A 16,385-nucleotide genomic window follows, 5' to 3' on the forward strand; every position below is an offset into this window, starting at 1 on the left:
AGCTCGAGCCTAAGACCTCTAGTTAAATTAGAAATACCTTTTTTATTTATTGTGAGGGGTAGATAAAAGGGTAAATAATAATTATATATATATTTTTAGTTCATTTTAATTATTATTTATCTTTAATTGAAATAATTAATCCAAATATCCATTTTGAGTCGAATGGAGCTTCCACCAAGCGCCAACTCCGCAAACAAACGTTTAGCATTTCTCTGACACTAATATATGGGGCCATGGGGGTTTATTGGTTTGGGCTGGTTAATTGGGCTAAAGAACAGCAAAAATGTGTGGGAAATTAGGTAGATGCGTAAATGTCAACACATTACCAAATAACGTCGACAATTAGCATTGAACTTCCAACTTTACCCCTTCATAACCTTTCACTTTACAATCTCCAATCTCTTTCTTACAAAAAAAAAAAAAAAAACATTAAGGGGCGTTTGGTTAGAAAAAGGGAAAGGGAAAGGAAATTAGAAAGGGTAAGAGGGGGAAAGGTAAGGGATTACCTAAGGGGCGTTTGTTTTGATGTACGGGTGGTGGTTTAGGTGGGGTAGTGGTGTTGGTGGTGGTGGGGTGGGGTGGGTGCTTGTGGTGGCGGTGGCTGTGGTGGCGGTGATGGTGGTGGCGACGTCATGGTGGTTATGGAGATGGTGTTGCGGTGGTGGTTTATGTGGAGTGGCTGTGGCGGTGGTTTTTGGTGGTGGTTTAGGTAGGGTGGTTTTTGGTGGTGGTTTAGGTAGGGTGTGGTGGTGGTGGTGGTAGTGGGGTGGCTGTGGTGGTTATGATAGTGGTGGTGGCGGCGTCATGGTGGATTTGGCGGTGTTGTTGTGGTGGTAGTGGTGGCTTGTTGGTGACGGGTGTGGTGGGAGTCGTAAGTGTGATGGTAGGTAAATAAGGTGATGGAAGAGTAACAAGGGTAATGAAATCTCATACCTTGGGGGCTGGGGGTAAGGAATTAGATGGATTGAGAGGCAAGGAAGGGAATTGCATTCTCTTTGTTTGTGTCAAACAAACACCAACAAAGGGAATCAATAACTTTGTTTCCCTTTCCCTTTCTTATAGACCTCCAACCAAACGCCCCCTAAATTAGAAATTTCAGGGGAAAAAAAACGTTTTTGTATTATTAAAAAACAAAATTAGACGATTTTAAACGTGACGACAACGTAATCAAACAAATCGTAAATCAATTGTTATGTTATTTAGTTTCGCGATGACGTAAACGATGATCAAGCTCATAACGATGACGTAAACATCGATCAAGTTAGTAACAATGTCGAAAAACGATATTGAATTATTATTTCTCGCCGTTTAAAAGACAAAAAAAAAAATGGATGTGAATAGTACACATCCGGCCCTAGGCTTGGACATGAACTACTCGAAAATTTTGAAATGTCGTGGTTTATGTTGGAGATGATATGGTGAGGGGCAAACTAGGAAGTTCATTACATATTGTCGACGTCGAATAGCAGCTTTGTCCACACATTATTTCCGGTCCAAGATCGACCAGATCATGACCAAATCAATATAACATGGTCCGATCCACGATCCAATATTCTATCCTTATTTGGTTTTCGGTTCACAAGGTCTGGTCCAATCCGGTTCAATTCCGACTTAATAAACACCCTAACAAGTCTGAACCCGAGCCCGCATCCGAACTCGACACCGGTAAGTTAATGTTCCATCCGACTCCATGTTACTACAAATAGGAGTATTACGGAATGACGGGTGCATATATCGGATTTTCCATAATTTGTACTCTCTTCTACTCCCCTCCATTCACACAGTAACGACCACCTTCGCCACCGCCGCTGCTGCCGCCGTTAATTCATCAATTACTGTAATTAACCCCAAAATTTCGCAAATTCAGGTTAATATTTTCTATATTTTTACCAAATTTGAGTACTACATTGTTTATGATTTTGCCTGGTTGATTTTTTTTGTTTGATTATGCTAGAGTAGATAATCAATTAACAATCAAAACCGATACGAAACAAGTTAATGTTTAATCAAACCCTAATATTGCAGTTTAACGAATTTAATTTGATTGCCCAAGTTATCAGCATTGAATTTTTTGCAAGAATTTATGAACCCAACAAATTGAAGCTTTTGTATGTTTAATTAAAACCCTAATTTTGCAAATTTATGAATTTAATTTGATTGCTCAAGTAATTAAAATTGAATTTTTTGCAAGAATATATGGACCCAACAATTTGAAACAAGTTGGTGTTTGATTAAACCCTAATTTTGCAATTTTCTGGATTTAATTTGATTGCCCAAGTTATTAAAATTGAATCTTTTGCAAGAATTTATGAACCCAACAATTTGAAACTTGTATATGTTGAATTACACCCTATTTTTGCAGTTTTCTGAATTTAATTTCATATTGTAAATTGTGAAGGTTTAAACCCTTTAACTGCAATTTTCTGAATCTAATTTGACAGCAACTGCGTGTTTAGGATTGAAATTTCATCGTATTTCAAAGATAGATGTTTATCGTACTGAGGAGAGTTACTATAGGGTTGTTGATTGTGGGTGTAAATTAGGCAGGGATCGGATTACGTTATTTTTGTTCTGAAAATTACAGACCAGCATAAACTGCGTGTTTGTATCTAGTCTTACTAGCTACATTAATTGTAATTATTGCTTTAGAAACTGTATCTGCGGTATCCGTTAGTCTACTGTTCAGCATCTCGAGCTTGCTTTAGTAATTTTTGGATATGGCTAGATATACTAGACTTTATCATTCTCGCACGTGAGCTTAAAACCTCGACTCATTCAATTACCCACTTTCCATCTGGTTAAATTTATTTCATTATTTGATCATTTTAGGGTCATGAAACGCGGGTACCAGGGATCCCCATCAGGGCCACCTCAATCTCGCCTCAAACCCAATCCAGAAGGTAAACATTGAGATTTGACTTGCGTTTTAACGTTGGAGAATGTGTACTGGTTCTTTGAGAATTCTGGTAATCATCTTGAATATGGTTGGAATTGCATTTCATATCTTACCCTGCCAAGTTTTTTTGTAATTTAGGAGATGAATATTTTCTGGATGATGAGAACAAGAAAAATTTTGCCCGGAAAGTGGCTGATCATTACAGTGCAAGAACTAATCAGACCTTGGAAGAGCGAGAAGCAAGCCCTATTATACATTTAAAGAAACTTAACAACTGGGTATCCTTTTTCAAAATTATGAATGAAATTCATTTTACGTTTTCTGATGAATGGTCCTTACATATGTGCTGTTACTTTGCAGATTAAGAGCGTTCTGATTCAGCTCTATGCCCACCGTGGGGATGTGGTACTCGATCTTGCCTGCGGAAAGGTATTTGTTGTTTTAAATAGCTAATGAATTCTTTTTAATACTGTTGATAATGTTACCATTGACGGCACACTTGTTCTCTCCTCTTCACCTTTTAGGGCGGGGATCTAATTAAATGGGACAAGGCAAATGTTGGGTATTATGTTGGAATCGACATTGCAGAAGGCTCGGTATGGCTGGACCTTGAACTATACTTTCTCTTTTGTCCTCTCAGATCTCGTTCTGTATATATTTGAAAATTTATTCTGTAGATAACAAAGTTTGATAGCCACACTTCATGATTAAATCATATAATGGTCTCATGGAGCTCAATTTTGTTACGCTGTACAGATAGAAGATTGTCGTACACGCTATAATGGAGATGCTGATCAGCATCAACGTCGTAAGAAGTTCTCATTCCCTGCACGGCTTTTATGCGGAGATTGCTTTGAGGTTGTTATTACTTATAACTGCAGTGCTTGTATTAATTGCTGTTAACTAAATCATTTTGCGTATTCCTAGTCACTTTAAGGTAGCCTAACGGTTGATGATTTCCAGGTTCGTCTGGACAAAGAGTTGGCGGAGGATGCCCCCTTTGACCTTTGTAGTTGCCAGGTGAGTTCAAGATGTTGGTTGATGTGATAAAGTCATGAGCGCATGTAAAACCACCTTTAGTGGTACCTATCAAGTATTGTGCTAGAGTTAATCAATAACCACCACCACCACCAACAACAAACCCTTAGTCCCAACGTAGGTTGGGGTCGGCTAACATGAATCCGCCGGTCGAGGGTGAATAAACAAGTTAAAGATAATAGATAAATAAAAAATAGAACAAGTTTGTTTGTAAAAAAGCGTGGAAACCGAGAATAGAGCGGCAAAATTGGTTTGTAAAACAAAAAGGGTATAAAACTATAAATCCTTTTAAAAATAAATCAATAAATAAATTGAGTATAATGATAAAAAAAATATCTAACTGCAATAATTCTCAAGTATTGTGACAGAGTTAATCAATAATTCTCAAGAATTTCTGTACTATTTATGTCAGTATTAGTCACGACCCCCTCATGGGGGGATTACCATGGGCTTTGGATGTATCATTATTATATGGTGTCCCTGGATTTGCTTACTTGTTCGTAGGATGAAAAATGTTACTTGAACTTGCACTATCTCTACTAAGTTTTTGTTTTAGCATAGGTAGGCAATTTTTTCTCCTTTCTCTTCTTAACAATATGTGGTGTTTTTAGCCTATTTTGCGGGATCTTTCTTGTGTGGAGCTGAGATTTTTCTAACTGTTTGATCTAGAAGTATTACTACATCACATAACCATTTTAAAACGTAGTTTAAGAAATTGCTTCTTACGTGATATATTTGGAAACATTTTACTTTTGCAGTTTGCGTTGCATTATTCTTGGTCTACTGAGGCACGCGCGCGACGAGCTCTATCAAATATATCTGCATTACTCAGGCCTGGAGGCATCCTGATTGGAACTATGCCTGATGCCAATGTAATCATCAAGAAATTAAGAGAAGGTTCTCTCCAAGTTTTGCTTCTGTTTATAATCAGGAATCAAAGTGTTTTCCTTCTTTACGGTGAATCAAATTGTTTTCCTTGTATTTTGTGCAGCTGAAGGGTTGGAATTTGGAAATAGTGTCTTCTGGATACGTTTTGACGAGGATTATGCTGACAAGGTCACTTCTATAGTTCTCTTTTCTTGCTTTAAATGTATGCCTAATTATTTTATTGTTGATGGCTGAGGTTCTTTTTTGGGTACAGAAATTCAAAGCTTCCAGACCTTTTGGTATTCAGTACACGTTTCACTTAGAGGTATGAGTTTCATGATCAACTTGTCATTGCTTTTTCGAAAGTGAAATCCTTTTGTTTACTATTGTGTTCAGCAAATAAATGCTTTAATTTTGAAATATTTTTTTTTTAAAGTACTGTAAAGATCAATTGTCCTGACATTTGTGTATGATGAAAATCTTTGTTCCTTATACTGTTAAGTAGCATTCCTTCCATGTACGCAATTTCGTTACGAGTCTTTTTTGGAATTGTATCTGCGTAAAACACATGGTAAATTTTGTGTACACCCGACCTTTGTTATCCTGCTATAGATGGGGAGTCTTTGAGCCTTTGAGGCACTAGGAAAATATTGTTATTCTTATGCTTTATTTACCAATCATCTTATATACTTCCTCCGATTCATTTTATTCTTTTCGTTTGATTAAAATACTTCTCACAAATAAAAATGTAAAGAACCATGTGAATTGGAGGGAGTACTAAAACTATCACGGTATCTATTTGAAAGTTAGCTTACATATATTTTTTTCCCCAAAAATAGAGCTAATAATGATTATGACTCGTGAGAAAACCCTACATTAGAGTAAAATTGCCATTTATGAATTTGAGTTTGGAATATACTTATCTTCAAGTTTGGGGTGGTTGTAATTTTGATGGCTGAATTTTTTTTTGTAGGATGCCGTTGATTGTCCTGAATGGGTAGTACCATTCAATCTGTTCAAGGCCCTGGCAGAAGAGGTATAGTATGCAACTGATATTTTCCCGTTAGCAGTTAATATGTTTACACTGAATTGTTCGTTAAGAACTTAAGATTGTTAGATGGTTTGTGTTGTTTACCCAAGGAAAAACTTGCTAGCTTGAGGTGTAAAGCATGTGATGTGATTCATGTGAAGTGTGGATTTGTATTGGTTTGTAGGAAACTAGTACGAGTAACTTTTTATGGAGTGATAAGTGTAGCTGTAATGCTGTATAGGTGTTAGATATCTTTACACTGGCAGTATATTCTACGGAGTAATTTATGGGAACTCTATTTCGCAGTATGACTTAGAGCTAGTCAGCAAATTGAAACTATGACCCGTAGGCTAGTAGACTTCTAGCTGACCTAGGAACTTCGGTAGATAACATCAAATAGAAACTATGGAGTAAACTAGTACTCTCTCCAGTCCATTCGAAACTACTCATCCACTTTCTGTACAAAGATTAAGAAAGATTATAAAATATTGCAAGTGTTTGCAACGGAATATAGTTTGGAATGGATAGGAGGGAGTACTTGCTAGATATCTTTTACACTCTCGGAGTATTTTCTAATTTAATAAGCTCGTGTCAGTTTAAGTGATATTAATGAAACTTTATTTTGCAGTATGACTTAGAGCTAGTGTTTGCGAAGAATTCTCATCAATTTGTTGAAGAATATATGAAGAGGCCAGATTTTGTTGATCTCATGAGGCGGCTTGGCGCTTTGGGTAATGGAAACGATGACCTGAGTAAGTTTCTTGCTCTGCTGTAGATTTTCTTTTCTCTCTCTTATGTGTGCGTGTGTGGGTGGGAGTGGAGGCACAAAGGCCGATGGAGGGTAATACAAAGTGCATGGGGATTTGAACCTGCATAACAGATGATAGTATGTTACTCGCTCCAATCACTTGAATTCATTACATTACGTTGCCAAGAATTTAAAGGAGATAAAAACATGTAAAGGGAATGGCCACATAAGAGAAATAAAGTTAATTAAATTGGAAAATATATGAATTTTAGTAAATGGAGGACATCGGCTAAAATAACGGATGAAGGCTTGGAATTGGACACGAAAAATGAGATTTTGTACTGGGCCTTCTCGTTTGTGTTCTGTCTTTGCGTGCAAATGGAGGGATTTGAGCCCATTTTATTCCTCTTTAGGTCCATATATTTGACTCTACGTCCTGTCGTATTTCAGGTACACTTTCGCCAGATGAGTGGGAAGTGGCCTATTTATATTTGACATTCGTGCTAAGGAAGGTAAAAACACCGTCTTCATTCAACTGGTTCTTTTATTGCTGTCCAATACAAGTATCTTACTCTTCAAAACCAGATCTCATAGTAGCAAGTAGATTGATTAAGTTGTTATTGTTGTTACAGCGAGGCCAACCTGACAAAACGCAAAAGCGTGGGAGACGGGACAAAGGCAAGATGCAAATACAAAAGGAAGATATTGTGTATATTAGCAGTTGACTGTGCCACATCGCAACCATGGTACCTGATTTGCGCCTGTTTACATTAGAACTCTCACACTGCTAGAGTGCAATACCTGTACGTACTGTCGAATGCATGTTTGGCGGAGTACACCACAAATAGGCCCGTTGTTCGATTATGTATCATTAGATAAATGTCTTCTTGATAGAAGAGGACTATAGAAAGTATAATGTACTCTTGTTCATACCAGGGGTTACATGTTTTATGCAAAGATTGATTAGCTCATTTTTGTACGTTTTAACCGTGGCGGTGACTGACCTATTTGTAGTTAACTCCTGTATTTTTTTTCCCTGCTAGTAAACCTTGTATTAGATTCTCCTTGTAAAAGCTAATAATATCAGGGTGATCGTCCAACGACCGATTTTGGCGTAAATGTAGAGCAATTTGTGATTGCAAGTTGTATATATTATGATAATAAATTAGAACTTAATGAGCGGAGTCTAATCTCGCTCCGGCCCACATTAGGGCCAACGTCTTTGTGGCCATAAAACGGTAGTCAACTGGGTCTCTCTTGAAACGGGCACATTCGTCTTGAAATTAAAACCTACGGAGTATCCCATTTAAATTTTAAACAGATAAACAAATTAGTATAGGCTGTTAATGAGACGAGATAACTCGCGAGCAACTCGAGATCGACTCGGTCAAAGCTTGGCTGGGCTTGGGTCCGGCTCGAGAGCTTAACAAGTCAAGTCGAACTAATGTTGGCTACGCTCGAAAAGCTCGTAAACGGCTCGAACTTGTGTAATTAGATATATATCACTTATATTTTATAAAAATATTTTGGCATGATTATATATTTGCATCACACATATAATTTTCGGACTGAAAATTCAACATTTATATATAGGCTCGAGTTGAGCTTGAGTTTGGCTCGAGGTTGCAAGCTTGATAACGAGCGCAATTTTTTCAAGTTCGGGTTAGCTCGAGATCGGCTCCGAGTTCGAGTTTTACTCTATGAGCACTAGTCGAGCAAGGTTAAGCTCGTGTTCAGCTGCCGATCTCGAGTTTTACTCTATGAGCACAAGTCGAGCAAGGCTAAGCTTATGTTCGGTTCGACTCGGCTCGTTAACACCCCTTAAATATTTACTAATCTAGACGTATTTGTCATTATAAGTTCGATTTTACACTATATTAGCATAAAACCGTCTTTTTTTTTTTTTTTGACTTCAAGTGGCCCATTGAGAATTGACGACATACTTTTCCCATCCTCGAAGAAACTTATAAAATTTTCCGTAAAATCCTCAAACAAACTTAAAATAAAATATTTTCCATAAATCACTCCAAAAATAGAACATTATCCTATCCTCCCCCACATCATCATTCTTCAAATACTTGTGTAAGACGGTTTTATAATAATGGGAGGCGGAGGAGCAATGAGAGCAGCCACTAAACTCGCCGGAATCTCAACCTTTACCACTCCCTTCCGCTCCGCCACCGCTTCCATCACCAATCCACCGTCCAACACGGCGGCGCGACCAATTTCCGCCACCGTGTGCGACAGCGGAGTGAAATTCGAGCAATCGACGCACCGGCCGGCTTGGGAACTCGACGATTGGGAGATCGCTTCGTGTTTCGAAAACGAACAACAACAATATGAAAAGCCGAAACACGAAGACGAAGAATTGCTGTTAGTTTCGGATAAATATGGATATGATCGGGTTGTGTTTGGTCCTGTTCCTACTTTTGAGGAGACTAAGGAAGCTACTTTGGAACTTAAAGATGCTCTTGAAATGTAATCCCTCCATCTCCGTCATTTGTTTACCTATTTCATTTTTTTGTCGGCTCGTTTATTTGTGTTATTTAATTCACTTAAAATGCTGTTGAAATGTAATTCTTTGATTTTTTCTTTTATATTTGTGTTCTTTTGTTAATTTGTTTGATTTGATTGTGAATTATTTGAATTAGGTTTTGTGGTTTTGATTGTGGTTTTGTGGTTGTAAGGATGATGATTAGATAAGGCCCCGTTCTTTTGAACTTGAACTCTCTCGGCTTATTTATAGGACATGAACGGAAGTGAAGTGAAACGTAGAAATGAATTGAATTGAACTTGTATGATTTGACCTGAATTGAACGAGAGTGAATTAAAATTAAGTCCGAGAGAACAGATATAAGGTCAAAAAGTCGTCTTAAGGATTGCAAAAATGTCAATTAGGAAGTTAAAGTAGATGATAGTGAAAAGGAGGGAGTACTAATCAAGAGATCATGTTATGTAGTGAAGTAGACCGAAAGAATGGAGTAGTAAGATTCTGTGGAGATTGTTGTTAGTTTGGTAGTTTTGTGCTCGGGGTTTTTTTTATCAGAAAGATTTGAAATTTGTTTTCTAATCGAGCGATCATGTTTGAAATTTGGTAGATGATAGTGAAAAGGGGGGAGTAGTAATTCACTACGTTTGAAATTTGGTTTTATACCTATTAGAAGAAAAGCTTTTTTCGTTTTTCCATTCCCTTTTTCTTCCTTGTTTAGATATATTTTTAGGTGTGCAACAGGTTAGTGACAGTAACAAGGGATGATTCATGTAAGCTGATCAGAAATCGTTTTGGGATCAGGCTTCTGATGTTGTTGTTGGCAAATTTGGTTTTTGTGGTCTGAAGTTTTGAACTTTATGCTTCGATCGGATTAGTTGAACTTCATGCTTAAGTGTTGGACTTATGGTATTCACTTTTAAGCTAACTGAATTTGTCACATTGTTATTCTTTTAAATTTAATCGTTAATCGAATCATCAGGTGAAAGGCTTTCTGGATTCCGTGAATATATACTAAAACTTGATTCAATCAATCTACTATATGAGCTAGCCAATCCAAATTTATTTTGGGACTAATTTGTTGTTGTGATGGTAGCTATTGAAGGCGATGTGTCTTAACACTCTAATTTCTGAGTAGTATCTGAAAGCTATAACCACGGCCTTATGTGGTTGTTTGCGCACCATTTTGGCTCAGCTACAAGTGTCTTACGCGACAATGTCGATGTTGGACATGGCTATTTTGTGAAAAAAGCTTCATGCTTTTGTACTAAAATGTAGTGATGGAGTATCATGTTGAGTTGGATTGTTTGGGCATTAGACACACGTTAGGTAGCTACAGAGAAGTTTCAAAATACTCGACCATGATTCCATTCAGGAAGGTAGTGCCGTGCCAATAGAGTTTCAGTTGGCTGCTGATCTTGGGAAATTTGAGAGCTATGTTTATTTAAAATTGATACGTTCATAAATCTTCTGAATGTTGGTAGATTTTGTTTCTGTAATTGAACTGAGGTGTCGTCAACTTTAGATATACACGTTACTTTGTGTGTATTAACTAGATATTCACCAAATGGTGATTTGATATGCGCAGGGTGTACCTCTCTTCACCAAAATCTTCTGGAAGTGTGGGATCACTTTCTTCAGTTCCTGAAACCAAAGCTTGCATCACCCACGAGTCTTCTGCTTCAAAAGGAGCACTCCAAGCTTTTATGTTACTCAAAGAAAACCCTGCTGCTCAGGTATACGCTCCTGTATCTTATAATATGTCACGTCTTTGAATGGTTGATATGAACTTTAGTGTTGGCTATATGTTGTTGCAACTGTTATGCATGGTTTTATTGTTAATCTATTTATATACTATCTGTTTTTGTATCTTCAGTCTCCTGAATCCTAGTCCAGTTACTTGATGCTCATACTTAAATCGTTTTCTAATGTTGTGGTTGAACTGTAAAGCTCTTTTATAACTGTAAATTGGGCTAGAGTAGTGTTTATTACTTACTTCCTCCATCAGCTGTGATGGTATGTACTAGGAACTGCCATGCCCTGCTCTAGAATGATTCTTTAAAAAATACGTGCTGAATAGCCGGGGACCCATGATACTGTTGAACTGTGGCTCAGTCAGTCGGACTTCTTGCTTGTGTAATGGACTAATGGAACCTTCTATTTTTATTTTTAATTTAGGGTAAACGGAGTCGGGTTTGGAGGTTCAGGTTATTTTCAGTTGAGTTGTTACAACTTACAACTTGTGCCAACCGAGTTATTTTTTAGTCGTTTCAATTGTGCCAACCGAGTTGTTTTTTGTTCATTTCAGTTTTCAGTCGTGCCAACCGAGTTATTTTTTGTTCGTTCAGTCGTGCCTGTAAAGCTTTGCGTTGGTCATTTTTTAGTCAATCTGGATCCAGGGTTATGTTGGGTTTGTCCTATTTGGGTTTGGGCTCCATCAATCACATCGGTTTAATTTTGCCAAATATAATTAGTAAGGCTATGCTGTATTAAAACAAGATTGAGCTCTGCAATTTTCAGTTTCTTAGGGATTGACTGCTACTGGCCCTTGCACTCATTTCTCTGAGCGTGATTTTGGTTTTCAAGTAGGAAAGAGTCGAAGACCAAAGGGGGTGTATCATTGGCTCAATAGTTGCCTTTCTCTTCTGTTGCCGTGAGGTTTGATCAACTAGACAGACAGATGCCCCCACTCAGGCCTAAGGATGTATCTTGTGTAGGACAGCATTTTAGATGTTCTCTCCTTAAAATAATAGGAAAATAATTTTTCACGTTGGTGTCCTAATGTTTAGGCCACGCTTTCGTGACCCGAGGTTTGACTATTTTACTTTGTTGCCATGAGGTTGGGCTATTTCTCATTTCGGTGATCTGAAGTGTTATTTTTTCTGTTTTTCAATTTGGTAACCTCCGATATGAAACAGCCAAGTTTTATTCTAATTAATGATGTTTTTCACTTGTTAAAGTGCTGATATAAACATTATAGTACTTATTCAGACGACTTTTCCCATAAATTTGCAAACAATCACTAGTTCATATGCGTAAATTATTTGTCTGTGTGATAATTTTTTACTTATGTCAACACTTTTTGTCATCAAAGTGAAAATATCACCCGCTGTTTTTCTTTTTCTTTCTCCCTTCCAGACCGTGGTTGCTTCAATTGCAAGTGATCCTAATGTGTGGACTGCTGTATTGCAAAACCCAACTTTAATGGAGTTTTTGGAGTCAGAGAAAAAGTGTAAGAACCTTTGGTTTATTCACATTTTCTCCTCATCTTTGCTCCAAGCCTAATTCAAAGCTCATTGTGACAGATGGGACTCAAGAACCCTTCAAGACTCCCGTAGATGCCACGTCATCTAAGAGCTCTATAAACATTGATGCTGCCGAAGAACAAGGAAAATCGGATGGTTTCATGGGTTTACTACAAGATGTGAAGGTAACTGTAGTGGATATGGTTAGTCGACTGTCGAGCTTTGTTGAGAGCTTGTTTAACGTCCCAGATGTCGAGAAAAAAGACGAAACTTGTCATGATTCCTCTAAAACCTTTTTCGCGGGAGGTACGTTCATGGCCTTGGCAATGATGGTGATCATGATTGTGCTAATGAAGCGTAACTAAATGCCATGCTAGTTGTTTAATTTGTCGACTCTTCAAACTCGAAAACCTTTAGATAGGGTGTCAAGCACTTTAGTGTGGTTATTTTAGATCTTTCGACGTGTTCCAAGTTTTTCTTGTGTAGTGAATGACTGAAGGTTTTGTATATAGAGTGTGAGACCTTTGTCATTTTGAAAGAAGACTGGTGAAACTTTTGGGATGAATAAATGTTTAAAATGCCATAGCCTCTTAACCTCGTCAATGATATTGTTATGTTCGATCGATTTCTTTCGTTAAAGCTGAGATTGAATGAAGGATTGGACAGACGAAATGATACGGAGTAGTAAGTTTGCCAGTTTGTCACTAAACTTCAACTACACTACCGGCAAAGTTAACCACAACTAACCCGTCCTTCTATTTTACTGTAGCCAGCTGTCATGACTTGTGAGTCGTGAGTCGTTACCATTAATATTGTCTTTTGGGTCGGATTAAGTATGGGTCTGATTAGTTCAGATTTAGGCTGTTTCAGTGTATGTCTACATTTGGGTTGTGGTCATGTTGAGTTTGAGAATGTTTAAACGTGTTACTATCGAACCATTTAAGGGTATGGTTAAGCGCGCACCAAGAAAGTTCTGTTCAATCGAGTTCAGTCAATTTGGGTTTTTGTCATTTTGTGAACACGTATTGAGTCGACCAGAGTCTCATCATTTGAATAAGGTTGATCGTACTCCCCGTCCCCCCACTAGGGGTGTTTATTCGCGGTTCGGTTCACCGACCGCTAGTTTAATTCGGTTCGGGCGCGGTTCGGTTCAGTCAAACTTCGAGCCTAAACCTCACCGTTTCTAGTGGTTATAAGCGGTTCGGTTAACCGCTTTGAACGGTTATTAGCGGTCCGGTTAATGGTTTAACCGATAATCGTTCTATGTATACTTTTTTTTTTCAATTTCCGTTTACTTTTTCAAGTGATTTAATTAAATTTTCAATATATATTATACCTAGTCATAAAATTAGGTAGATATACCTTTACTATTAATCAATTTATGAGTTTGAATGCACTAAGAAAATGAAACCAAGACAACAAATTTTCTATATAGTATTTTCATTTTTTGCTTAATTTTTAGTCAAACAGTTCGATTCGGTTAACCGGTTTTCTAAACTAGTAAACCTAAACCGAACCGTTTCCGTGACATATTTAACGGTTCGGTTCACCGAACCGCCTTGTCTAAACGGTTCGATTAACCGAACCTAAAAAATGCACGGTTTTTCGGTTCATTTATTGCAGTTCGGTTTATTTTAAACACCCCTCCTCTACCCAACACCTCAGAATATCTCAGTCATGATTCATCTCTCAACATCGATCACTTCGATCGGGCCAAGAATATTCTGGTATCTTGCTGATGAATTGATGCACCAGAGCAACACAACTCCAAACCCATAAACAGTAACCTTATCAAGATTACCAGATGTCAAAATATTGGGAAAAAAGCTGAATTTGAGTAACTGCTAATAATGGAGCAACAAATTTTCAGAGCTTTACTAAACTCTGAAACACTATTACCTGCTCAGCAGTTTGTCTGGTAAATGTTACTCCACTTAAAGCTTGAAGACATAAAGTACTGTGTTATTTGGTGGAAACATTTTATGGTGTGATCATCTCTTATTTTGACCGGTTTCCTCGGATTCTGGTACCTGGTCCCATCTTCCGGGAAGGTGGGCACAGTGATCAGTTATTTCTACTGTTGAGTTACTGCAGGATAATTACATCCATTCAGACAGTATTTGTTCACACACACTTGAATTTGTTCTTGGAGCAACTTTGTTGTAAAAGCGGTTCTCTCCTAAGACGAGCATATTCATTTTAAGATTAAAACATGTCGAAGCATTCTACTTGGATAGATGTAAAAAACTTTTTGTTTTAGTTCCTAGGCATTCTGCTTTTGTCCCATTTATCCTGTTTGAATAAACCCGTCTCAAACATGAATGTGTGCACTTATGATGTTTATGCCAATTTCGTACAGTTCAAATTATTGATTTGTACGTTGGCGATGACTGATAAGGTGTAAACGAGTTAGAGTTTAGCAGAGTTCTATCTAAAATTTAATCGGGGCCTGTTCTTTTGGCCTTAAAATGTTTAAGCTGAACAATCAAACTAATAATTCAGCTGGGTTAAAATCGTGTTGTTCTAATTTGTGTTTGGTAATGCGTCTTGCTTCAAACGGGCTTTTTTGGTCTGAAATCATAAGACGGTATTTTGTAACCATTTTATAGTTAAATGTGACCACTATTGAAAACCAGTTACCATAAGCTATAACACTGCCTATACCATTGTGATTACATTTAACTATAAAATGGTCACATACGCCCGTCTGAAAAATAAGACGAAAAGTGTCCGTCTGAAATAAGAATTTGTGTTTGGGTTTAGGTTTTCTTGCATTTCGTTATTATCAGGTAACTTAAATACATGCTTTTTTCGGCAACTGGTAATGAGCTGACTTAACTAGGTTTGAAGCGGGTCATGTCGATAAGACGATAAAGCTTTTTTTATTATGTGTCCTGTAGATAAACTAGTAATCACGGGTCTTTTTGTATGTATTTGGGACGTAGATGAAAGACGCAAAGCTAGCTTTTGGTGGTCATGAATAGCTAAAGTCGCATGTTGCATGACTACTTTTTAGCAGATTTTAAGGCAATATTTGCATAAAAAGGAGCTTAAAACCGATGTTAAAGATTCAGTTAGCAGCATTATTGTACGAGTAAAGTGAAGTGCTTAATTTATTATGCATAAATAAAAGTTGATTGTCTTTTGGAAACTGGAAATGTTTAGCCTAAGATAAACAATTTAGGATCTTTTTAGGAACACCTTTGCTTAACTGTTTTAGGAAAAAGTGGCCCTTGTCCCATGAAATGAGAGTTTTCTGTTCAGGGCAACTAGACTGACAAATACCAATCGTTGGTTGGCACAGTGGTAGCATGGGGCTGCACTTGGTAGGGAGGTTTGCGGATCGATCCCCTACAACTGCGATTGGGAGGGGTTTAAATACCGTAATCCTTGGACACGCCCCGAAATCCGGATTAGTCGGCCCAATGTGGTTCGGATTACCGGATGGTTTAGACCAAAAAAAAACTAGATTGGCAAATGGGTCAATCAGGCCAGGTTTAGGTCAGGTTATTTTTGGGTCATAAGAATTCAGGTTAGATCCGTTGAGTCAGGTCATTTCAAGTTTGTGTCCAAGTTCTTCATGCATAATGTTCTGCTTGCAACAATAAACATTCGTGTTTGATCATATTGATTCGGGTCAATTCTGATTAGGAGTCATGCTCGGGTCCGCAGTTTTGGTGTCGGGTCGGGTTATTTGGATTGATCGGTTTGCCATGTCTATTGGTAACTCAAACCACCGTTTTAGCGAGAAAATAAAAAATCAATGGTTAATTAGTAGGTTAGTAGGTGCGGTTCTTGAATGAAAAAATTGAAACTTTTAGTTATAGTTTCTAAGTTTTTTTCAGTTTTATATAGTTCAACCCTTTAGATATTATTAGTTAGACCTGACAAAGCTGACCCGACCCGATAAGGCTGATCCGAGACCCGAAAATGACCCGAAATGTATCACCCGAAAGTGACCCGACCCAAAGTGACCTGACACCCAAAATGACTTAATTAAGGCAAAATCATGATCCGAAATGACCCAAACGACCCAGATTGACCCGGCCTAAAATGATCCGACCCAAAAATGA

The 16,385-nt window shown here is 37.7% G+C and overlaps 2 protein-coding genes across 2 annotated transcripts; both read left to right on the forward strand.

Annotated features, from left to right (window-relative positions):
- Positions 1 to 1,723: 1,723 nt before the first annotated feature.
- LOC141646928 (mRNA cap guanine-N(7) methyltransferase 1) lies at positions 1,724 to 7,698 on the forward strand. The gene is made up of 14 exons (XM_074454933.1): positions 1,724 to 1,867; positions 2,830 to 2,900; positions 3,035 to 3,174; positions 3,257 to 3,325; positions 3,421 to 3,492; positions 3,653 to 3,754; positions 3,860 to 3,916; positions 4,693 to 4,831; positions 4,926 to 4,990; positions 5,076 to 5,126; positions 5,775 to 5,837; positions 6,460 to 6,583; positions 7,030 to 7,091; positions 7,212 to 7,698. Exons 2-14 carry the CDS (start codon positions 2,834 to 2,836, stop codon positions 7,302 to 7,304), a joined length of 1,104 nt encoding a protein of 367 aa, XP_074311034.1. The 5' UTR covers positions 1,724 to 1,867; positions 2,830 to 2,833; the 3' UTR covers positions 7,305 to 7,698.
- An 887-nt stretch (positions 7,699 to 8,585) lies between these two features.
- On the forward strand, positions 8,586 to 12,915 carry LOC141646931 (uncharacterized). The gene is made up of 4 exons (XM_074454936.1): positions 8,586 to 9,057; positions 10,656 to 10,803; positions 12,206 to 12,299; positions 12,373 to 12,915. Exons 1-4 carry the CDS (start codon positions 8,681 to 8,683, stop codon positions 12,675 to 12,677), a joined length of 924 nt encoding a protein of 307 aa, XP_074311037.1. The 5' UTR covers positions 8,586 to 8,680; the 3' UTR covers positions 12,678 to 12,915.
- The last annotated feature ends 3,470 nt before the right edge of the window (positions 12,916 to 16,385 follow it).

This window comes from Silene latifolia, chromosome 3, assembly GCF_048544455.1.
Source record: "Silene latifolia isolate original U9 population chromosome 3, ASM4854445v1, whole genome shotgun sequence".
Classification (NCBI taxonomy): Eukaryota; Viridiplantae; Streptophyta; class Magnoliopsida; order Caryophyllales; family Caryophyllaceae; genus Silene; species Silene latifolia.